This window comes from Myzus persicae, unplaced genomic scaffold, assembly GCF_001856785.1.
Source record: "Myzus persicae strain clone G006 unplaced genomic scaffold, MPER_G0061.0, whole genome shotgun sequence".
Lineage (NCBI taxonomy): Eukaryota > Metazoa > Arthropoda > Insecta > Hemiptera > Aphididae > Myzus > Myzus persicae.
Window position 1 is genome coordinate 266,176 of NW_019102436.1, and position 26,029 is coordinate 292,204.

At 27.1% G+C, this 26,029-nt stretch overlaps 1 protein-coding gene across 2 annotated transcripts in view; it reads left to right on the forward strand.

The window, feature by feature from the left end:
* The window catches only part of LOC111032160, a 151,412-nt gene that overhangs the window by 113,199 nt on the left and 12,184 nt on the right, over positions 1–26,029 (forward strand). For both annotated transcript variants that reach the window (XM_022312392.1, XM_022312393.1), the window contains exons 3-5: positions 10,823–11,264; positions 11,330–11,591; positions 15,706–15,925. In XM_022312392.1, the coding sequence (XP_022168084.1) occupies positions 10,823–11,264; positions 11,330–11,591; positions 15,706–15,925 (924 nt within the window). The remainder of the gene's footprint in view (positions 1–10,822; positions 11,265–11,329; positions 11,592–15,705; positions 15,926–26,029) is intronic.

The following is a 26,029-nucleotide window of genomic DNA, read 5'->3' on the forward strand; positions in this document are numbered from 1 at the left end:
AAAAAAAAAAAAAAAAAAAAAAAAAAAAAAAAAAACAATACCAATGTTGTCCCACAAAAAGGTAATATAACATATTTTGTACCTATATGATAGAAAAATATTGTGAAAAAACACAATATATTAATTTTAATGAATTAGTTGGTGGTAAACCCAAATAAAAAAATATAGTTATCAGTTAATAGTTATTTATAAAAATCAATAGGGCATTCGTTGGCATATTTTCTTATAAAAAAAAAATAAAAAAATTCTGATTATACCTACACAATCATTTCACAAAATTATAGATTTGCCTTAAATTAATTTATTTAGACACCTCTCAAAATTAAAAACTAATACGTTTAGAAACCCCTCACTACGCCGATGGACTGTAACTGTAACCCGGAATATCAAATATAAAAGATAGGTACTAAATTAATTTATCAATAACCACTAAATACAAACAAATACACAACAACTTAACTTTAATATTAAAAATAGCAAAATACAAATTAAACTAAGTTTATGCTTGCACACTATGCAGACAATACGTTTCTTATTGCGAGTTATGATTTTAATATCTATTTTAGCAAAAAGTCGAAGCAGTAATTTTCTATATATACAGGAAAGTGTACTTTAGCAATAATGAACCTATTTGAGTTATCGAATTTAAATTTTGAGGATTTTAGAAATTAGAAATAATAAAAAAAATTACCTACACCTTTAAGCTAAGCTTGTGGTGGTGAAGGGAGTAATAATGAACATCATTTTTAGTATTTTAATTCGAATAACATAACAAAAAAAAAATTTAAAAAAAAAAAGAAACAACAAACATTGTGTTATAAAAAACAAAAATACTCTATATTAATACTGTACTTAAAATAAACAAAGACTTAGTTGGCTAAATATAACATCGTTTACACATTTTTTAATGTTAATTGCATCGTTAAAATATTTTTTTTTATATCAATCGACAGAGAGTTAAATATGACAGGACCCAGATAATTAATACATTTTTGACCAAAACTTGTATTTGTGAATATCACTTTAATATTATATAATCTATCTCCCCTATTGGCTTGTTATTCTGTTTGATAAAGAAAGATAGATTAATATTATAATGTCAAGTTCCACTAAGAAAGGATTTGTCAAAATTTTGATTTCAAAGTATTGAAATCGGCAAAAATAAATTGTTTACGTATAAATTGTATATCTATGTACAATATACATATTTTACAGCACTGCGACCTGTGGGTTTCCATAGCGACATGCAACCATAACTTTTTGTCCGTCTAACTATGTGGTGTTTCAGTGTTTGATTGGCGTGTAGATATGAATTGTTCCGAGAAGTAAAATTCTACAATCCATCTATATCTATATGTAGGTATATCTATTTATAGTTATATAAAAATAACTCCCTATTTTCCTTGGTCGAAGCATCACGCTTATCGCTTATCATTTATTTAAAACAGATCCATCTATCTTCTATCTATGATATAAAACAGATAATTTATACTTTCTTAATCCTCATTTCACAGTGGAATCAATTGGAAGATTAATGAAAAATTGTACAGTGAGTTTGTTGATAAGTGTTTGTTCATCGTGGTTAGTTTAAGCAATCACACTTAAAATTATAAACAAACTTAAGTCACCCGCGAACCGCCGTGCCATACAATATGTTTATAGGTATACAATTTGCATGTTTATTTTAATTAATAACTAATTTTTTGCTCAACTTTTTAAATTTTTTAGTAGAACTAGGTTTTTTTTTCAAATTGTTTTGTTGGCATTGGTTAATAGGGCAGATCAGGTTTAAGCATGCATCAAATCGAATTGTAGTACATTGCCTACCAAGGTGGCTGTCGGCTAAGTTACATTTATAGCCGCTCATCGGAATTTACATAGTCAAAATGATTAATAAAATAACAATTAAACATAATATCTCTATATATGTAAAGGAAAGTGTACTTAAACAATAATCAACGCAGATTGAATGGAAAACACCGAATAGCTTAATTATTGAAATTGCATTATCGAAAAATAATAATACATTTTTTATGGATATATGATAAACGTGTTTAACTATAAAAATTATAATTATAACTATAGAATTATTTTTTAACAACAATATGTGTATAGAATCATTAGAATCATTTGTAAATATTATTATATTATTATTTTTGTTTTATTTATTATTCAGCTACTAATACTATTGAGCACTTGATAGCATTAAGTAAAATACATTTTTTTCTTCTTTAAAAATCAACAATGTGTAGGTATAATGAGAACTCCACAGACTAGCACATCTTCAATAAATAAGGTTGAAGAAGTTAGTTCAGACGCATAAACAAAGAAAACTATAATAATTTCTACAATTTTTTCACAAACGTGAGCTTAGCAAAATTACTGTAAGAAAATCATAATCATAAAAATTAATATATTTCACAAACTACCTTAACTGTTCAACATAATGTATTAAATACTGTTAAAACCAATATGTTACTATTACGGGTTAATGACCTCAGCTGTTGAAACCTTATCACTCAATAAAACAAAACATTTAATTCAAACTAACAAAATGATTATAAATTTTATTTCAAACAATGCATATACGAGTATAATACATATAAATATAATAAGTATCACCAACCATTTGTATAACTGCAATTTATTAATCAAGACTGTATAAATATAATTAAACTAATACAGGGACTATGAGGTGAAGATAGACTAACACTAATGAAACTTCGTATATAACTCATAAGATCTAAAAAGGATGAGTGAACAATAATTTACCAACTTTTCTAACTTTCCCACCTAAAAATATTTTAAAGAACACTCAGTACAAGCATACGGCTAACAATGTGACTACTTAGCATTAGGGACTTCTCTTTGATCGTAGATATCTCGAAATGTAATAAGTTTAGCCAGCAAGGATTACCAAAATTAAAAATAAATACCATCAAATAAAAACAAAAAAATAATTGTTAATGATGCATTTTAACAAATTGTTACATTGAATAAATAACAGGTATTAATAGATATTAATAACAGTAAACCCTACAATTTATCCCCATAGAAAAAAAATGTTTTACATTAATTTAGATCAGATTGTCCTGATTTAAAAATATAAAAATAAAAATCCAAAAATAAACTAAAACCACTTCAAAGAGATTTTTAAGATACAAAACTACTATGCCTGTCAATTCTGTTCCGACATCTCAAAATCGATAAAAAAAAATAGACATTGCAATTAAAATAATAACAAGAACATTAAAAACCAAAAAAAAAAGATACCTTTTTTTTGTTTTACCAAATAAGTGTTCAGATGTTTATAGCTGTAGGTAATCGAAATTAATAAATTAAAGTTGTTGGTACAGATTTATTCCTGTACAATGTACATGCATCAAATTATATTAACGGGTACCAATATCGGTGCTTTTAATTTCAGTTTCAATCCCTGCCCTGATATATTTACATTATGGTCTTATATTATTATAATTTTTAATATTATAAATGCATATTAAATACTAGTATTATGTATAAACGTACGTTAGGTTAGTACGTAGTCATACGTAGTATGAGTACAGATACTTGAACCATTGGACGAAATAGATGCTTATAAAACGTTTTTGGGTGTATGTTCATTGGATGGAGTGTGCGAGCATTGTGTCACTACATCGTAATTTGATATTCTGTCGACAAGATACGTACTTATTGTATGGCTCTATTGACACACTGCATGAACTACAATCATTGTGTAGGTGTTGTACACATAAAATGTGCATCAAATAATAAATGTTAATAATGAATAATTTTACTTAAGATTTCATTATTTCAACAAACCTAATTGATCAATAAGGCTAAAATATTTTAAAACTTTAAAATGAACAACATTCACGGGATAACATTTAAAAATTACATTGAACAAATAATAGTATAGTTCGTTAAAAATGTAACCAAGTACAGTATGGCAGTAAACTAACTATTTGTTGAGTAAAACAATATTTGTAAAGGTGTGTAACCTTTGAGTGTGTAATACAAACAAAACGTTTTAATAAAATAACAATAACATGGATGTTTCGCTATTAACACTCAACTGGCATGTACACTTTATCGAATTAACCAACGCATAAGATAACTATTGATTTTTACTTTTTAAAACTTAAAAAAATTATAAAAAAATATTTAATTTTAATTTTAATTTTACTCGGTTTATTATGATGTAGGTACAAACAACATCAGCTTTCAATTCCATATGCAATTTGGTAAAACGTCGGACATGACATATGTTGTGCAGACTTCGTTATATTTTGTGTTCTGTTCACTGCAGCGTCAAATATTTATTTTAAATTTACTATTATATGGTTGAAAATTCATAAATTACAAATATGTATTTTATTAGTCAAGATGAAATGAGAATATTTGTATTTAAGTGTGTATTTATCATTAAAATTTGTGTCATGATCGGGCTGATATTGACAAGCGTAAAATACTAAATTATTTTATTTGCACTGAATTGTAAAATAAGATAATAATACGTGCATACAAATACAATGCAAATATATCATCGTGTAAATCTATAGATGTATATTTAAATATGTATCTAAATATAAAATTGAGTTTTAACAATAAGCACATGCTTCCATGGAAATGTTACCTGTTATAATAAATACTTAAATAGATGAGCAATAAGGTTCAATTCACTCCAAACTACGTCTCGTAAATATTTAATAATTTTTATTGTCAAGAGTCCATTTCTATCGTCATTGTAGTGACAAACCGAAATTTATTTTTTGCGGTCGACTACGATTCAAATAAATGTGGAAAAAATAATAATAAACAAACATATACATAAATACCAGAAAAGTTCACCAATTCAAACTGGCAAGCATTATATTTAGTGTAGGTATTCGTTGATAAATCTTGTCAATACCTTTTCGCCGAAATCATATTTTAACATTTAAAATGACGACACTTTTATGATACTATCTTCGATTTTCCCAATAATACTTACATAGTAATAATATGCGCAGTTTTGCTTGTCACTGAAAGGCACACCGATATTTCATAATTTGAAATACCTGAGAACTCACTCCGTTGTATTGAAAGGTTTGAGAGTAGTACGTCATTGGGTAAGTCACAATAATGCATTTGTTGAATTTGAAAAACGAATCATTGAATTGAAAAAAACGATTCCGAAGGGTACGAATGATTCGGTATTTATAAAGGATATTTTATATTTAAATTATTATTATTATTTTCTTAATTTGGTTTAATGTTTCGTATAGGTATATTGAACTATTGAAAATATTTTATCAATACAGTAGTCTAGTAAGGAAAAGTAACATAAGCTACCATGACATTTGAACTTATCTATAGCAAAAATTCGTCAAAAATGTAACATTAAATGCTTACAAAAATAATAAAACAACTTATGAGTGGAATCGACATTACATTTTCAAGCATAAATACTGAGAATTAGAATTGTTATCACACATCAGCCAAAAATAATATGAACAAAAATTAAAAATTTGCCTAAAATTGAAGATTAAATTGTTTTAGAATTTGTTAACTTTAAAAAATTAAAAAATTTTCATTTATTTTACAAAATGTCAACTTAAAAACGATTAAAAAAATCGTGAATATTAATTATTTTATATTTTTTTGCTAGAAAAGTGACATATTATTAGGGACATTACGTTTAATGGATTTTTTTTCTGATAAAAAAAAACAAATTACTTAATCAAAATCTGGTGTCTTGATTTTATTGTTTGTTCAAATATAAGTATGGCCAAAGGCAATTGCCAATGCCCATATGGTTGTAGCTTATAGATTCAAAAACAAGTCGACTAACCTCGACAAATCTTTCAAACATTGTCGTTGGAGATATCGAGAAACATTAAAGAGTAGTTCAACCTCTTTTGTAATCAAACCAAGTGGTATATCAAGATCACAACAAGGAGATTGCCCTTCTCTATCAAATTATGTAACAATGGTAGGTAAATCGATACCGAATTGCACATGAACTTATGTACACTAAATCTAAAAATACACCTATTTAGGCATAAATATATAGGTACTTAAGTACTATTTAAACCCAGACATATGTTATACATCTAGTATGTCTATAAGTATGAGTTGGTCGTATAAAACACTATTATTATCATGGTTTTATTTGAGCTAAATCTGAATAAGTCAGATGTTGCAGACATTTTTGAAAATCAAGTATCTGAAATGGAAACCATAATGTATATATATCTAATATATATACATTTCATTTCATTCATATATTAATACGAGTATACCAATATTATAATTGTTATAACTTACAATATAATGTGTATTATAAATTGTCTCGTATATTTAGCATATTATACAAATATAGTTCGACTTAGAATGTTTTATAAATCATTTTCATTTGACATGTGCTCAACAATTAATTACACATCATGACTATTTCATAAAAAAGTATAGTATAATATTTTAATTAAAACCTAAAATATTTTACATTGTCTCACTATTTGTTTTACATTTCTCCATATTTCTTATTTTCTACTTTCTATTGTTATCCAAATGGTAACTGTCAGTCACAATATAAAGAGTACAATCAAAAACTTCGTTACTACTTGTAAAGCAAATCATGTCTTAGAAGTACACTGTACAGTAAGTTATACTTCAAAAAAATTAAAATAAAAGTAATATTTCTTTAAATATAAAAGTTCTTTCCTCGTTCGTTTTATAATTAATGAAAACTACAAAACTGTGAAATTGTATTTAATTTTAATTAAAAGTATGTTAACAATAATACAATTACTAGTTATTAATTTATTTGAATAAGTTAAAAGTTAAATGTTATGGTAAAATATAGATAAATTATTAATATCTTTTTTGAACAAATGTATTATTTTGGAGTTTCAAATATTATATCTAAAATAAGTAGGTAGGTAAAATAAAATAATGTAACTATATTATAAATATGAAATACCTATATTATATATATTAACTATCGCTACAATTCAATGATATATTTTAATGAGACCTCGAGTAAATTTGAGTAAAACAAAATAAAATAAACATTTTTTACTCAAATTGTGGTAGAATGCTCCATTGCAGGAATTGAATAGTCATTTTTTTTCAAAAACAATATAAAGAATTTACTATCTTATCTATATTATGCTATTCGGTAATGCTATAGCGTTACCGACCAACCAACCTAGTAGTTTCCACCGGTTTCATTGAACATCGAAACTCAAAAAGTTTTATTTACTGCAATAGCATAATAATTAAAAGTTTATTTTATACAAAATTTAACCCCATATTATAACTTATAATTGTAGTATTGGTGTACTGTGGTTACCGCTTATTGAACTAACGGTTATTTATAAATAATTGGCCATTCGACACAAAATCAGGACCGATTCGCAAGTAAAAAAAATATCTTATTATACTCCTTGCGAGTCTATGATTCGACAGAAAATCATAAATGCATCATTGGTAAATGAGAATTCAGATAGTCAAATCTCAATTAATAACTGATAGAGTTTAATTACATTTTTTCAAAAATAATATCTGTTTATTTTTTGGGTGCCATTTTGTTTTAATGACTCATTTGATTAATGGAGTTAAAGTCTGGTCCCAAAGTGAGTCCATTAAAAGGTGATAATCGTATAAATGAAAATCCCAAAGTTACATTAAATTAGTATACACAATTAAATGTTATAAATATTAAAATTAATTTAACTATAAATTATTATTTCTAAGATGATTTCAATTGAACCAAATTAGCTATACTAAACAGAAAAAAATATTAACAATTTAAGTGTAAAAAATGATAATAGAATAACCCCTAAATTCAAAATATATTAGTATATAACTTTATACAAACATTTTTTTTTCTATACACAATATTTTGTATTGCTTTATTTTGATAACTACAAAAGTATAATATTTTATGTATATTAAGTAGATAAAGAATTTACTAAATGGTATCATTCTGAATTTGATATAATTATATATTTAGATATACATGTATTTACATGCAATACATAATAAATATTTATATTTTATAAGTGAGTGGAATAAATTATTTATGGAGCTCGTAACCCGTTTAGACAGTTGATTATATTACATTAGGGATTTCGTGAAATGCAAAAACTTAAACAACAACGGTTATGTGCAAGAAAGTTCTTTGTTTTATTTCATATTTATTAGGTTAGCTTATTCAGGTAATGTCTCCGAAAATTGTGTTGTGTCAAGGCATGAGAAAATAACCTTGGCTCTCAAACGTAATATTATTTTTGTTGAATTATTTATGTAAGAAAAGTAGTGGACATTTAGCCTACTCAATTAACATTTATTTAGACATTTACATTTATTTTATATGATAGCATACACACTACCCTAGTATTATAACGTTTGAGGAACAGTTGAATCAGATGCGCATGTAGCTACCTATTCAATAACTATTAATGATGGATGTGCTCTTGCGTTGTTATTGAAACCTGTCGTTATTCTATACATTTCAATATTTCATTAAATGACTCAGTGCATAGCTGCATAATAAACTGTATAAGCATTCTCTTCAAAAGAATTATATTTTGTAGCCTTTAGACTGTAGGTTATCATTCCTAAAGCCATATCAACATTGAATAAATTATTGGTTAAATATTATTAAAATATTGATATTAGTTTTTTCAGGAATAAAATATGTGTTAATTAAGATCAAAACGGGTTTTGACGTAGAATCTATAGTTGATTTAATACTTAAAGTAAAAAAAAATGTATAAATATTTAAACATTGTAAATATTGTAATATCTGTGGATACGATGAGATTTAAATTATATGATGATATGATGATTATTGAGTATGTCAGATGAATTTACTGAGATCTCTCATTATAAATCATGCAACTAAAATTTGATGTATTACATATTATGTGCATAGGGGTATATTAATATTATTATGGTGTACTACTACTCATTGGTCACAGGTGTACAACTTTCTCACGACTAAATACAATTACACCCGTTTGAGCAACCACATCACTAATCAAGTATGCCTTGAACTAAAGCATACAATAACAACTGTCATCAGTTTTATCGTTGTATGAAAATACTAAAATATGGATACATAATACGAGTTCTAATACAACATTTTGTTTCAGACAAAAATATTGAAATATAATATTATACCTAATGATAATACTTTAGTTGCTGATCATCGATAAATAAACACATACGGATACCATACAAATATAAACTCTAACGATACAAATAAAAATTATATTTAGTTTGGTTTTTTGTCTGCATAAATAACACAAACAGTATTTATTTGAAATATAATATCAGGCATATAATATAGTATAGTGCAGTGGTCTCAAACACGTGGCCCGAGAACCCTTTCGATGTGGCCCGCAATAGTTCGAAACTTTTTAATATTCATTATTATTAATAAACGATAACATTTTTTTTTTAATTTTACATTTTAGTATTTTAGTATTTATTTAAACATCAATAATTACCAATGCCTTATTTGTATAGTTATTAGCTTATAGTTATTTATATCAAGAGCTTAGTTTGTTTAAAAAATAAAAAAAGCTCTTCGAAAATGTTTTAAATGCGAACCTTTGATGTATAAATATATAACCCACTGGTAATTTGAGTTTTAGACCACTCGTATAGTGTATTGTAATGTATAGTTTATTTATATTTTTTATATTTTTTGGTTTTGTCCTACTGGTGCAAAAGTTGAATGATATTGGAATTTAAACTCTATGTACTGGAAATCTAGATTTCTTATGATTAACTTTATCCAAAAATTTATTATATAGGTAGTTATGAGAGTAGTAGGTGGTAAAATGAACACAGCAAGTGGATAAATGGATATGTGCATTTAATGAATACGTGTATTACCTTCTCAGGCTATATTATAATATGTATGAAAATATCACATAGGTAATGGAATTGTGCCAAAAATTTCTTGAAAATAATTTAATTTCATGATTATATGTCTCTCAGTGTGACACAGTAATACATTTCTAAGTATGCAGCATATTTTATATCATGTTAATGATTAAAAGAACAATGTATGATAAAGTCAATGCGGGTGGTATGAATAAATTACATTTATGTAAAAGAATATAATTTTTTTTTAGTGTGAATTAAAATGTCTCTTAGTGCTCAATAGCTAGATCAAATTTAAAAAATATATATAAACATGGATAAAAAACAAGCGTTTTAAAATTAAGTCCGAATGTATTAATTTTATTTAATTGTAACAAAACCATCTGTACTGCTCATTTATACAGATGTATGTAAACATATTTTGGCCATTTCATAATTCATCAAAAGGGGCAATTTGGGACCGATAGTTATGTAGTCATCTGTCTCTTTGGGCAACATTGCCAACCACTATCCGATCCCCGAAAGGCTGGAAAACAGTGGATTTTAGAATCAGTTAGGAAAATATTATGGAAATTAAAGTCAATTTTAATCAAATTAAACTCGCAACATAAAATTTCGTAAAGAAAAAAAAATGACGTGTATTAAAATAAAATTAAGTTAGTGACCAGAATAACGATTTGTGTAAAATATGAAGGTATACTGAAGACTATATAATAACATATGGAAAAAAATACAATATATTTTTTTTTTTCAATTATCTGATAAAATAATAGGTGCAGATTTGGATGATATAGTAATAAACGATACATTTTTCGTTTGAATTGGTTAGTAGACATTGTACACATTTTGACTACCTAAGATTTGTTCTGCCTGAAACAGTAACCATATTCGAGTGATGTTTTCTATGATTTAAACATTGTTTTGTTTTCTCTTTTTACAGGTCTCCCTTCTAGGGAATCAGTACCATCGAGTACAACAACAGCTGAAGGGGGGATTGGTGAAAGACAACATGGTGTTCTTCGCGGATCATCGTTGCCATCTGAGAACAGTGGTGCAGAAAATTCACCAAAACCTACTGAACGTCAAGATGATAATGTAGCTATGATGGTACCGATCGCACTTGAGTGTGCTACAGTCGAACCAGTTGCAATAGACAATTGCATTGATACGTTAAAAAAATCTGACACGGACGACAAAGCAGACGAGAACCACAATGTGGCAGTTGCATCAGCGAGAATCGATGAATCAAACGTAAGTGATGAGCAGCCAATAGAAGAAACCAGCACACCAGAGCAGAACAAAGAACCTGATCACGTCCAATCAGACCTCAAACCCAAAATAGAGATAGAGAATACACCGGCAGTGGATCAAAAAAATGAAAAGTACGTTGAAGAGACATCATTGTGACAGGTATATAAAAAGTAAGTGCTGATACAAATAATTCCAGAGATTCAAAAGACCAGGAACCGGAACTGGACACTGAGTACCGTTTGACCATGATACACAGCGTACGAGAGGCTGTGAACAGGATTTGTGAACAGGCCGTGGAGAAGACCGCCGCCATAGTCAGGAACAGAGGTACGAACAAGCGCAGTAGCAACTCCACGTTGACGGGCTCGATCAAAGATCGAGATGAATCCGAGGCAGCAGATAATGCTAGCAGTGAATTCTCATTGCCACCGCCACCGCAACAACATCCGTTGGACTCGGTGAGTTGTGCGAATATGTCGCATAGAATTTATAAACTAAAAGATGTTCAATAACAAATTCGATGTAAAACTAATGTAGAAAATATATATTATATATGTATAGGTTTACGTCGAGTGTGATTCCAACTACGTGATATTGCAGGGTGGGGGAGGGAGGCATAGCAGATAACGTAGAGACGAAGTATATGGGGACGACTAAGATGTAGTGTACAACAATAACTAGCTACTTAAACATTTAAACAATTTTAACAAACACTACAAATTATATGAAACACTTTTATCTTTCGATTAACAAAAAGAGATGAAACTATTAAAATAAGTGATCAATTGACAAATTGACTGAAAGCTTCATGAGAAAATATAGTAAAATTGATACTATTTTGTTGTTTTTACTAACTCATTTGTTTCCCAAGACTAAAAATCACAACAATGTCCATACCTAAAAATGCTCTTTACAATGCTCAATTACTTTGGCATTTGATTCGACTTCAATTTTGTAATTAGTGGTGTTGCAGTTTTTGTATATTCTTAATATTATGTTATAACTTATTATAGTCACCAAACTGAAAAAACTTATTCAATATTTATGTTCTAAATTCATAAAAATAAAACACAATTAAAATCAGAAAATTCAGTTCAGTACCTAACACAGAAAGTAATGAGAGAAAAATATACTCAGCAAAGTTGAATTACTATTTAATGTATTAACTTACAAATGTTTATGAAATCAATAAATTAAATTGACTTAATTAAATTTATAATCGGCTTAAACAATATTTTCAATTAGTAAAATACAATTATTTGTATGTTCAGTAGGAGGTGAATGAATTGAAATATACTATTTCAAAAGCATAAAACCCGTTCTTTAAATATTTAGTTAATGCATTGACTTATACTTATAATATTATATATACTTAGGAGTTTTAATTTTTAATATTATAATAAATAATTTATTGTATTATTTTGTGCGACAAAAAATATTCCTCTCTTATTTTATCTCAATATATTTTTAGTCAAATAAATTAAAACATAGTTGGCTGCATATTGCATGAATGTTATGCATTTTCTTAAACACAACCCGTTAAATAAGAACATTACGAAATATATATTCATTGCGCATCATTTAAAACTGGCATTTCTGTTCATCGCGATTCATGAAGTTCATGTGGTTTTACTATGTGACGTAAGACATTGCACCAGAAATAAATACAATTACTATATTATGATATTAGACTTGAATAATAAATAAACAATAAGTTTCCAATAAGGGTATATAAATCGTGCGTTTTCCAAAGAAATATTATTTTGAAACCTAGACCATAATATTATTGTGGAACCATAATAGTTTCAGAAGAAATACCCACCCTTGTTTTCTTTTATTAGTGTAGGTTTATAGAAACATTCCTGGAAATTGTCTCTTTTGTAACAATATTACGTTCTGTAAGTCAGTAATGACTTTAAAATAAAAAAACTTTTGAATAAAACATTTGAGATTAATTTAATAATTCCTATGCCTTCAAATATAATATGAATGCAATAATAATATATATATAACAGTATATTCTATTTATCATTTAGAATATCCACACAAAACAAATTTAGTATGAATTAATTGCTATGCTTAGTTGTATTTGTGTTGTAGTTTTTCTTATAAAGTGAGTAGTTAACCGGCGAGAGTTATTTACCAATCTTTTGATTCATTAAAATAAAACATTACAAAAAAAAATCATTTTTATCATATCTTGAAAAAAAATTAGAATATTTCAAATATCTTTAAATAGCTTAATGTAAATATGTTGAAAATATTATTGTATGTAGAAAGTTTTAATTAAAGAAATGTCGAATATTTCACGTTTTTATATTTTTTTGAGTCTACGAAAACTGGGATTTAAATGCATATAAAAAATGTAACTATAATCTATTGTAATTTCAATATTTTTTAGTCACCGTAAGAAAAACCTTTGAGAATTCGTCTGTAACTTATTGAAGCTGTATGACTAAAATATTTTATTAACATAAATCAAAAAAAAAACACGATAAACAGAAAACGTCAAATTTCTATAAATATTTTAAAAAGTCAAATTTATTTTGATAAATACTGGGAAAGTATCTGCTAGATTCAATTTTCTACCGATATCTACCCCGTAAGTTGAAAATTTTATTTTTTTCTGATCAAAAATTAGTGGAATAACACAAATAAAAAATAATAATAATAATAACATACATTATAATGCATTATATTGTATTATAATACCAACATAGTTTGAGCAGACTTGAATTTAACCTGACCTGAATTTCGAGAGTCCTTCAATATTTTTGGGCCCTCTCTTAACAAGACATTTACATATTAACCAGTGGTATATTCAACCAACTTGATGGGTGTTATAATTACCAAGTTACATAAATATTTCTAAGATAATCTCATTGTTCATTTATTATTTTCACTTTTGTAATCAATAACATCTACCCGTTATTAAAATGATAATAAACTATTTCTAGCATATTTAAATATTTAATTTTTTATCAAGAAATATAATATTTTTTATATTTGTTTAAAATCTCTTTTGTGATAACAAATAAGGGCTCTATGCTATGGAACTTAAACTCAGGGCCCCAATTACAACATTTTGGGCGGTGCCTACGCACACCCAGCACCCCCGGCCACTGTACGCACGTCTACGAATACCAATGTCACTCTGTTCCGAAACTAAAAATTAAAAATCGTTGATATTGATTGAATTTTGAACTTATCTACAATTATCACTAAACATTTTCTGATATCCTTAAAGTATTTGAGAAAAAATTTTAAAATCCCTTAAAAGCAGAACTATTTATGCAAGAATAAAATAGGTACCGATATTTTTAAACATTACAGTAACTATCAACTAATATAAGCTTAGTACAAGATATTATGATTAGATAAAAATTTAGTTTCATAATATTATCAAGTTAAACATTTGTGGGCATAAAGCAGGCAGGTATATTATTAGCCGTTTCGAATAAAATATTCCATAATGCAACTATATAACCTTCGGTGTTAAATCATTTGGCACTTTAAAACCATTTAAGCTTCATTATCATAAATATTCACTATAAGGAACACGTCACTAAAGGATGATTGAACTACCAGAGTCAAGTCATTTAACCTTTATCGTGGTATAACTCATAATACATTGATCCATTAATAAAATTACCGCTATATCATAAGCCTTTAGAACGCTCCTTCCAAAAAGTACAACTTGTAAAAAAAAGTCTAAAATTAAATTAAATATATAAATAAGTAAAAATATTTACTTTTAAAATATTTTTAATGTAACCAAATTGTTGTGGTTAGAGTAATAATAATAATAGTATTCTTTTAAAAATAAAAAAAGGTTTCATGGAAAAAAAAAATGATCAATCAAAATAAATGTATATTAATAAATTATAGCGGAGTAGGTTTAGGTAAAAATAAAACATGGTACAATTGATCGATGATCATCTGCATTATCCTAAGTTATTAAATTAAACTTACACTTATATTTTATAACTGAAATCGAACAAATAGGTAATTTGTTATCAATAAACGTTACACGGAAACAGGTTCATGGAATTAATTGAAGGAATTTATCAAAAATGGTTTTATATTTTGTTATGTACCTACACATTATCGCCGATAATATATTCACTAGATGCAACGGCTGTGTGATTTCTAGATTTTAGTTTTAAATATTCTATAATTTATTGTTTTTATTCTAAAACATGAACATAATTATGGTACTTATGGTACTATATTATGGTACTTATGTTATGTACTTAATTGAATACAAATTCCAAATATGATATAAGTCGGGTCAGTAATAACTTAACTTGACTGTAAACAGTGCTAAAATGTTTCTACACATTGACTTCCTATAACGCTTTATTATTTGTAATTATTTGGTACAAAATGTAATATATTTTTTGATTAAAAATCTTTGGAGTACACATTTTTTCATCATTTAATTATAAAATATAATAATATGATGGAATAATTATGCATTATTTAATAAATAATATTTGGATATTGTAATATTTAACTTGTGTTTTAATCATTTTGTCCTTGTTACCAATAACATAACCGAGCATGTTATAGGGTCCAACAGGTCAAGAATCTTCATGGCCGCCACCACCGTCTCTTTCTGAAGCAGAAGAAGAACGAACCATAGCTCCTGGTTATTCATTTGACTTACCCGACCCACCGACAGAAATGGATCAGATGGATTCTGAGACCGATAAACTAGACATTTCTGATGAAGAAATGAAAGCCACTGGTTTGCCATCAGATGATGACGAACAAATTGATGCAGAAGCTGGTAGGTAGATCATTCTAGTAAAGCAAAATATGTAGTAATTTAAAAAGTAAAAAATACCGTAAAAGAAATCAAAATATTTTGTGAAATTATTTGATGGTTGTAATAATTACTTAATCGTCTAGAGTAGTTTACTACAGTAGAGGAACATAGACTATAATTAGTTCATTTGTTTTGTGGTTTTAATTTATATTATTTATGGAATGTTTTTTAGTTTGTTTTTTTTTGTTTTTAATTTTAATATATAATATAATCCTTGCCATGTCTTACATAATTTGCATTATAATTTGTGTACGATTGTATTCCAAAAAAAAAAAATATTTTTATAATCAAAAAATATAGCACATATTTATTTACTAGAGCAACACAATTTGTGGCATTAACGTTTTGCTATTTATTTTAATTATGATTTTACAGGACTATACCTTTCATACATAATAATTTTCTTAGATCCGTGGTTCTCAAACTAAAGTACGTTAAAAGCCACATGGTGGTAATTAGAAGCCACATGTTTCTACTGTATACGGAAAATAAATATGTCGTCTTTACCTAGGTACTAACGTTAGTGACGAATATAATTATATTTTATATTTTGAGTAAATTATTATCATTATTATGATAATTGTATAACTGTTATCCTTCAACCTCGCCACCTCTCAATACATCAAATATAACTAAACATGACATATCCTATCTAATTTTAAACTTATAATTTCATCATTCTCATTTAATTAAATTAATTTTTTGGATAAATAAAAATGTTTATACTTTAATAATTTATTTTTATTTTTTACCAGTGAGCACTTTTTAGTAAGTACATAAAATACAAAGCAATTAATTGAATTACATAAAAGTCATAAGATACAATTTATTCTCATTCAAGGGGTCCAGAATTGTTAATTTCATAAACCTATACCAATTGGTTCTCGTAAGACATATAATTGTTAGAGCATAGTATAGAAGTGTGAAATTGAGCATCTAAAATAAGTTGGTTGAGAAAGAACTCTAAAATAAATTATGCTAAAAAAATAAGAGTATTTTTTTTTTTTTTATTAACGTTATATCAACTGTTAGGTAATGAAGAAAGATTAAGCTGGTTAGCGATAAGCGTGTAATTGTGGTCTGCATAATGTTTTATTAAAGAAATCTCATAGATCTGAGAAATTTAAGTTGAACCCTTTCCAACAGTTTTGAGTCACCGGAGTTGATGGATCCCTGGGTAAGAATTAAACCAAAATAGAACCCGAGTGAATTAAAGTATCTTAACTAAAATTTGGTGGTTAACAATATAAAATGTTGTAGCGTATTTCATATAAATAGTATCCATTTGGTAGTACCTTTGTTTGAAAGACATCCATGGCCCATACTAAATACTATGTTACAGGCGATCGTAGAATGACCAGTTCTGAACCCATGTTGCTCTTTCATATGTATATTGCTAAACGAAGAAAGAATTCTACTAGGGACCATTAATTAAAACAATTTAGAGATGTATAAGGTAGAATAGATAAATGTATATAGTTGGAAAGGTTAGATATATTACATAGCTTTAGAACAGAGTTTATAGAACATAGATTTAATATTGATAGAAAGGTTACTTCTGTATTTGACTTAAGTTGTAAGTAGGCAGGTATAATATGCTATAAAAACAACCAATGGCAAATTATATTTATTCAGAGAAACCACAGGTTCTAAAGACCGTTTAATTTCGATACTGAACTTAAAAAATTATATCTACCTAGGAGTTCAACATAGCGTTTTTCTGATAAAAGTGATCCAGTGCATAATTTCCGGATGTACTTTGAGCGTTCTAATATTTTAGCACTGCAATTATTACCATTTAAATACGTACAGTGGACATATAACTAATATTTCCACTTTTGGACATATAATGACAATATTTCTAGACGATTTTAAACAAAAATAATAATGATTTTTCAATATACTATGAGAAAAATGAGAAAATGTAAAAAAGTAATATTTTTGTAGGCAACATATTTTATTAATGTAAAAATATTACCTGTAAAAATATTATAATTCACAAGTTTCATCAACCAAAACACATTATTCAAATTAAACTGTTTAAGAGTTATTATAGTTTAATGAAAAATCGATAATTTTTTAGATTTATTTTACATCAATGAACGAACACAAAATTACAAACATAACAATAAATTAAATAACTAATACTCACTTATTTTGGACACAGACTATTTTAATATAAAGTTTGATTAATAACTTAGATTAATATTTATAAGAAAATTTAATAATGTTTTCAATTTATGGTGAACTGAATGATGATCACATCTATATGTAGGTTATGTAAAATATTTTAATTTGTTCAAAGTATCTACTGAGGTAAATGTTTTGAAATTATGATATTCAAAAGTATTTAAGAGTAAAAAACACATATTGTAATTCCTCGAATATTTAGGTACTATTAATTATAAAGTATAAAACGGCTTAAAATTTAAATACTTCAGTAACAAACATGTGCATGTTTTACATATTATACACAGCTACTGCATTTTTTGTTTATTTTATTTCAATCATTTAGATGTTCTCAACATAAGTAAACATGGTAATAACAGCCGAAACGGATTAGTTTCATTTAAATTATATTATTATAAGTGTTTTTATGTGAATTTAATTTCAGGTATATGGGCACTTCTTTTTCTGAAGATTTGTTAGAATATAACAAAATTCATTTTGATTATTTCTTAAATAATATTTCTCAAATTGACATCTTTATTTTGAAACTCTTACTCAAGTAAAAGCCATCGTAATGAGGTACGTTTCATAGCCGCATAGACATAAAGAAAATAATTTGACGTGACTTTAATAGGTGCCTGAACAGTCGTACTGAAATGCAGCCACGACATAAAACATGAAACTATAGGCATTTATATTTCTATACTTTTTATACTAAAGAAATATGGCGTTATTAAAATGGGTATTTGAGTATACGGTAAGGCTGACGTTCGATCGATATAGTTTCTGGCCTATACGCAACGTGTAAAGATCCATTACCTAATAAATTATGAAGAATAAAAACACACGCCCCTTTTTATCTGTTTGATTTATGTGATTTGAAGTCTTGGAGATAAAAATAAATAAATATACTTTATACGCGTATGTACACATTGGAACAGTTCAAAGTTTCGAGTAAAATATTGTAACCACACATTATACGAATATTTTAATATTATTAGATAGGTTGGTAACAATATGATATTATAATACGAAGATACTCAATAAAAGATACACTCATTTAATATGCAGACACAATCACGACTGGTGAAAATCAAAATTATCATTCTTATAACATATATACAAACACCGGTTAGTTAATAATTTTCGTGATTCTTATCACAATATTTTTTTGAGTTGATATCATAATTATAGAGCACAGCACGGCACAGGTATGATTTATCGATCAAAATATGTTCTGTAGCTCGTCCGTGACAGGTGTGTAGATCTTCTTGCGCCACCGAACGGACAATCAAACAATACGTTTCCTTAAAACTCGTCTCCAGCGTGTTTAAGTTCCATTAAATTTCCTTTTCATTACATTGTTTATATTTTTTTTCAGTTCGCACATTGCGTGTGTCTGTCCAATCATTTCATTTTTTTTTTGTCTTACACAACGCGCGATGTTAAATTGATACTTTTTAAAAACTATTGACCCCACTCGCGTCTAGAGTCAATTGATCGTTTGTCGTCGCATTACGATTGTATAATATCGTTGTCAGCCGCATATGTACAGTTGCTTAAACACAAGAGCACAGCTCAGTCTACTCGCACGCACGCACACAAACACTATAACACACACACACATACACACACTTGTAAATGCACCACACGACAAATATTGTAGTCTTCCATAGGGCGAAGCTGATCGTTTTCGACGTTACTACCGTCTCTTTCAAGTGAAACTACTTTTCCGGACACCAGACGCCCGACTTCCAGAGTGGTGCAACGGCCCTAGACTACCAAGTAACGATATATTTTACCTGCATAGGGATCACTTTAAGTACCTACCTACAATATTTTATTCTATTTTTAATTTGTTCGTCATGCTACGAAACAAAAATAACATAATAGGAACCAATCACGGTAGAAGTTTATTATTATCATTAAGCATAACTAATGCGTCCAAGTGATGGTTGGTGGATGTGGATTGGGCGTGAAAGGTGATGGTCAGAAAAGGACCGGACAGTTGGGCCGGGGTTTGAAAAATAATACGCGTTGCCTTACCCGATGGCCCTCCTGCGGTGGTCTTTGAAATTCTGTATTTTCTTTTTTTTTTTTTATATATAAATAAATATACCGAAACTATTCCCGTGTTGACCCTCCGAGTGAAATGTAAAAAAACCACCACCAGCGGGCGCTATCAACGAGATGTTTGGATGAATATTTAATTAGCTTTGCTGCGTTTTTAAAGGATGATTATTAATATTAAATGTTTAGCCAGCCTATGACTCGAGTGTTTCGTCCTTTGAATTACTTCGCATGGGAATATAATAATATATTCGAGAAACCGTCTCCGGTGTTGCGTATATATTATTACATCGACTTCGCGTGTTTTACTGAACTTTCCCGACCGCCGCAATAGCTGTCCAGTCTTTTTACTCTTCACTTCAAATGGATATGACCTTTTACATTAAACTCATAAATAGTATGTTTATAGCATTCTTTCTCGTGTAAAGACAAAGTTTGGCTTTAAGTCACAACTGAATGAACGACTTCGTGTTGCTCGCATGCATGGTTGAAAAATAACACTTTTTTAACAAAATAATAATGTAAATAGTATGTACAAATTAATCCAATTTTTTTAAAAACAATTTATTACCAATTTTTATTTAATTCTTGAATTGAAATACTAGAACACCTATATTGTATGAGTACTTGTTTCACTGACAACTAGGATTCGTATTACATTATATAGCAAGCCTATTAGTTACAATTTGTTGAACTTAAGATTATAAAAATATACTAATATTTGTAATTATTACGTATTTATAAATCATAGATGTGCTTGTGACATTGTTAAGCTCATAATAAAACATTAATGCCCACAGTTATAAATCTTAGAAAAATACTCATAACATAAGCACTATTTGAGTCTTGTTATCAATTACCTAGTTAAATATTTTGTGCGCCGAAAATTTCACTAAATAACACATTTATAATTATTTAACAATTCAAGCGGATAGCGATAAAAAAAAATTGTTTTAATTTTTCATAATATTCTTTCCACATAATATGTTGAATCTATGTTTATTGACAATTTTAATTAAAACATAAACGCATATAAGGTTATGGTTTTATAAATTATAAATAACAGATTGTACATTTAAAATCATGACATCACCTAAATGTAGACATGTCGTAGGCATATAGTCAAATCAGGCATTGTATTAAATGCCTAGGCATATAGTCAAAGAATTTAATGTTTATGCAATTTTACTATCCGCCTAGACATTTAATTAAATTACTAGGCATTTGATTAAATGTTCATTTCATGTCAGGCAAATAATAAAAAAAAACATTTTGTATTATTTAAAAAATTTAAATATATTTTCTATCAGTTATTTATTGCTATTTTATGTATAAAAAGAGCTATGTATTATTTATAATATGAAAAACACGTTGGTATATGAAATAATATGTTTAATTTCGTGTGCATTATTACTATTGTTTTAAAAATGAAATCATAAATATATACAGGTAATAAGTAATTAGATGTGATAGACGTAGATAATAGTACGAGTGTATTGTATACCCTATAGGCTATAGTCAGCATAGTCTATAGTACGAGTAGTGAGTACTATAAATTCTTATTAAATAAAAATAAAAGTTCCATTGGTTTTTACCTTGGTTGTATGAGAACCTTATCTATATTGAGTACCGTAAAATAGTGAAAAAATAATTTAAAGAACTAAAGGTTGGTGATCAAATAGTATTAAGTGTTCCAAAAGTAGACCGAGGACCTTTCGATAGTCAAAATATTAATGGGTTAGTGATTGACATTCGGAACGGCGTTTATCAAATTGGTACAGAAGTGAGTATAATAAAAAATTGGTGTTTAAGAAAAGAACTTATACTAATGTCAAATAATGGCTTAGAAGACAGCAAAATAAAAAAAATAAATGTATATGTCCATACGTGAAGCAGTAGCAAACTTATCAATTTACAACGGTCAAGGTTTTGTTAAATGTCAGTCAATCAGGAAAGCGGCAATGTCAAACCAATTGGTGCTTATGTTTTAAGAAAAATCTCAAATATTCCAGCAAATGCCACCAAATAACAACATGTAACAACAAGTAATAGGTAACAAAACCTTGTAATTATAATATAACTTAAAATTTTTTTTTTATGATTTCATTTTTAAAACAATAGTAATAATGCACACGAAATTAAACATATTATTTCATATACCAATGTGTTTTTCATATTAATAAATAATACATAGCTTTTTTATACATAAAATAGCAATAAATAACTGATAGAAAATATATTTAAATTTTTAAAATAATACAAAATGTTGTTTTTATTATTTGCCTGACATGAAATAGACATTTAATCAAATGCCTTGTCATTTAATTAAATGACTAGGCATTTAACTAAATGTCTTGGCGGATAGTAAAATTGCATAAACATTAAATTCTTTGACTATATGCCTAGGCATTTAATAAAATGCCTGATTTGACTATATGCCTACGACAGACATAAGTAAAAGAAGGATTTTTATGCACTAAAAAATCATCAAATATGCATTTAAAAATATGCACTAATAAAAAAAATTGCATACCTACAATATTAGAATAAATAAATAATTATTTTTTTCATTGAGTTGGTACATAATTAAAAAATGTGATAAAAATAAAATAAGACTAAAAAATTACATCTTCTCTTTAAATATTTAATTTATTTTAATAATTTTACCTAGTTCAATTTTCTATGTGAAAAACCATAAAGAACTCATTCTTCATTCAAATGTAATACAAGTGTTGACCTTGATCCATGAAAAATTGACTGCAAAGCTTGATTTCTGATAATCAAAATGTGACATACAAACTTGAAACTTTGACTATTTGATCACAAACGTTGAGAAATATATTATGTTCTACTAACCATACGATAAAGTTAACCAGAAAAAATATGAAAATGCATGAAAGTCCTTACTGTAGACAAAAGCCATTACATATCTTTACTTCAGACATGAAATAAATAAGAATGCTGTGGTATCATAGTCTTTCCAAACACAAATAACATTTATATTTGTATGAGCATTACAAAGTATGGTTAGCATGGAAAAAAATGTGTAGGTACAATTGATATAAATTAGTAGAATCATTTTAGCTACTGGAAGTACGTTACAGTTTCGCTTTAATTCGATAACGTGGTGTTTTGGCAGGTGGGTCTATAAAGTCGTCGTTATTAATCGTATTGGGAGCAACCACCAAATTGAGTTAGTAAAATTACTCCTATAAATTAGTCTCAAACTATCCACCAACCCTTAAAATCGATATTTCTGCCACCATCGCAACTAATTACAATGGCTATAAGCTCGGTAATTGGATCTATGAAAATCTACCAATCTTGCCAGTTGCCGGTTTATCGAGCTTAAGAGAAATCTGGGTTCATCGCTTGTCGAGCTCCCCATTATTGTGTACAGCATGTTTCATTAATCAAATAATAACAGTATTCGTAAGACATTAAAGTTGTTTATCAATTATAGATAGTTAATTTTCAGGAGTAATTAAAACTATAAATTAATCAAATAGGTACTATTATTTTTCAAGAAATAACTAGGTACAAACAAACATGTTAGGAACCCGATGTATTAAATTGTTTTTTAATGTTTTCTATTTTAATACTGTACAGTTCACTGTGTCATATTTGAATTTACGTACGGTGAAAATTTGACTCACCTCATTGGAATTGCCTCAATGTTTGATAAAACTAATTAAAAATGTGAGTAGTGAAATTTTTAATTTTCAACAATGTTTCTTTGGTATTTAAATAATTATATTATATAAATATATCTACAGGGCAACCAATTTTTTTTTCATTTCTATATAATATAGTATTAGTCTATACTAAATTAATAATAATTAATAAATTGAAAGTGTTCACCAATAATTTAAATATAATTTTCAATTTAGATATTTTGTCGTATTTTTAAGCTTTTTATACCATGAACCCATTCTACCATTATACGGTAGGTACGTCAGTATTGGATTATTAGTTATTGAGATACATGCAATGTTTTTTGGCATAAATTAGTTCACAGAACTTGAAGTATAGGTATAACTATACATAACACAATAGGTATACACAATGCAGTTTATTAATATAATTTTAAAAACCAAAATTAGAAGGTATAACGATATTACAAAATCAATTTGCATAAAATAGCAACAGTCTAATGATAGTTATTAATTAAATATATTATAATATATTCAGCATATACCAACAGTCAACACCTATATAATATGCATCGCATTCGCTTGATAATTAGTTTTGGGGTTGTATAGAATAATTATTTAATAATCATCAACCAAATCACCAAGTTGTTATGTATTTTTAATTAATGAATAATTTGATTAGAAAAATTAATAGTGTTTGTGTAAAATTGACCCCATATTATGTAATATAAAATCTGGAGTATTAAACATAAATAAAATAATATGCGAAAAATTTAAGTATAATCCATATTATTTTACAAACAAAAGTTCAAAAGTAATCTACCCTGTACAATGTTATTTGATTTATAAGGTACGTAATAATATATTCAGCTGAAATTATTTAACCCTCCGAGTTCTCACTGGTATCACCAGATATTTAAGGACTACGATGATCGATATCGCTTTATTTTCTATTTTTTTTTTATCTCTAGGTCATGTGAACTAACATTTCCGGTTTTCATTTATCTCAAATAGACAATAAACTTTGAAATGTATGGAAACTATGGAAAATGATCACACTTATCACTCTAAATCTGATTAATGTAAATAAATTGAAAACGATTATTTTTACACTTATTTCATAAGTTATTATTGAGCGAATTATTATTAGCAATGCAATATACGTCTTCAATGACTAAAATAATTCTTTGGACAACAACATTTTCATACATTTTCAAAAGTATGTAGGTAAATATATGATATTTTTAATAATAAAATATGACTAAAAGTATGAAAAATAACTGACCATGATCAATTATATTAAGGAATTATATCACTATATTGTGACCCTTTTTTGCTCGAAGGACAATTTTATATCACTTTATAGCTTAACTACAAACAAATTACAAAAATTACCTAGTATTTTAATTTTAAGCTATGGATAAGATTTGATAAATATTGAGATATTTAAAACAATATTATTTAAGTCTATAAAAAATAGTAGCATACATGATTTTAATTTCTATTATTTGACTTTAAAAAGATATTTAAAGTGAAAATTATAATTTAAGAAAAAGTTCTTAGATTTACTGTAAGTACTTTGTTGTTTCGTTCATTAACTAAAAAAAAACCTTTTTTATGTTGCTCTAGAATAACTCAAAATAAAAATGAAAAACACACTAGTTATATTAGTTATTATTATATACAATAGTAAATATATCATAATAATTTTTATTTATCTTCTCTGCATACCCTAAAACAAGCCTTAATTAAGAAAACAAAAAGTATGCGCATGGCTGGTCAATCCCCGTTTTGGATATTTGAATAAGAAATTTATTTAATAAAAATCATAAAATTCGCAGCTCGTTATCCACGAAGGTCGGCAGATTGTTCATACAGTTTGAACAAATTGACGTTCAATTGCAAGCAATAATCGTTAATAAATTATTATGATCAACACTTGGATAAATAAATCGTCATTAAAATTAAATCAAGGAAACTTCAGAAAAATAAATGAATACTATTAGTGTGTTTAAACCATCGAATAAATCAACATAGATATTTAAGTAATGTAGTTAATAATTATTTATGACCAGCTGAATAATGTATTGTTTTTTTTTCTTGTGAGCTATTTTCTATATAGTATTCCGTATTCAGTGAAATATAATTGTTATTTGATAATTATAATTGTTAT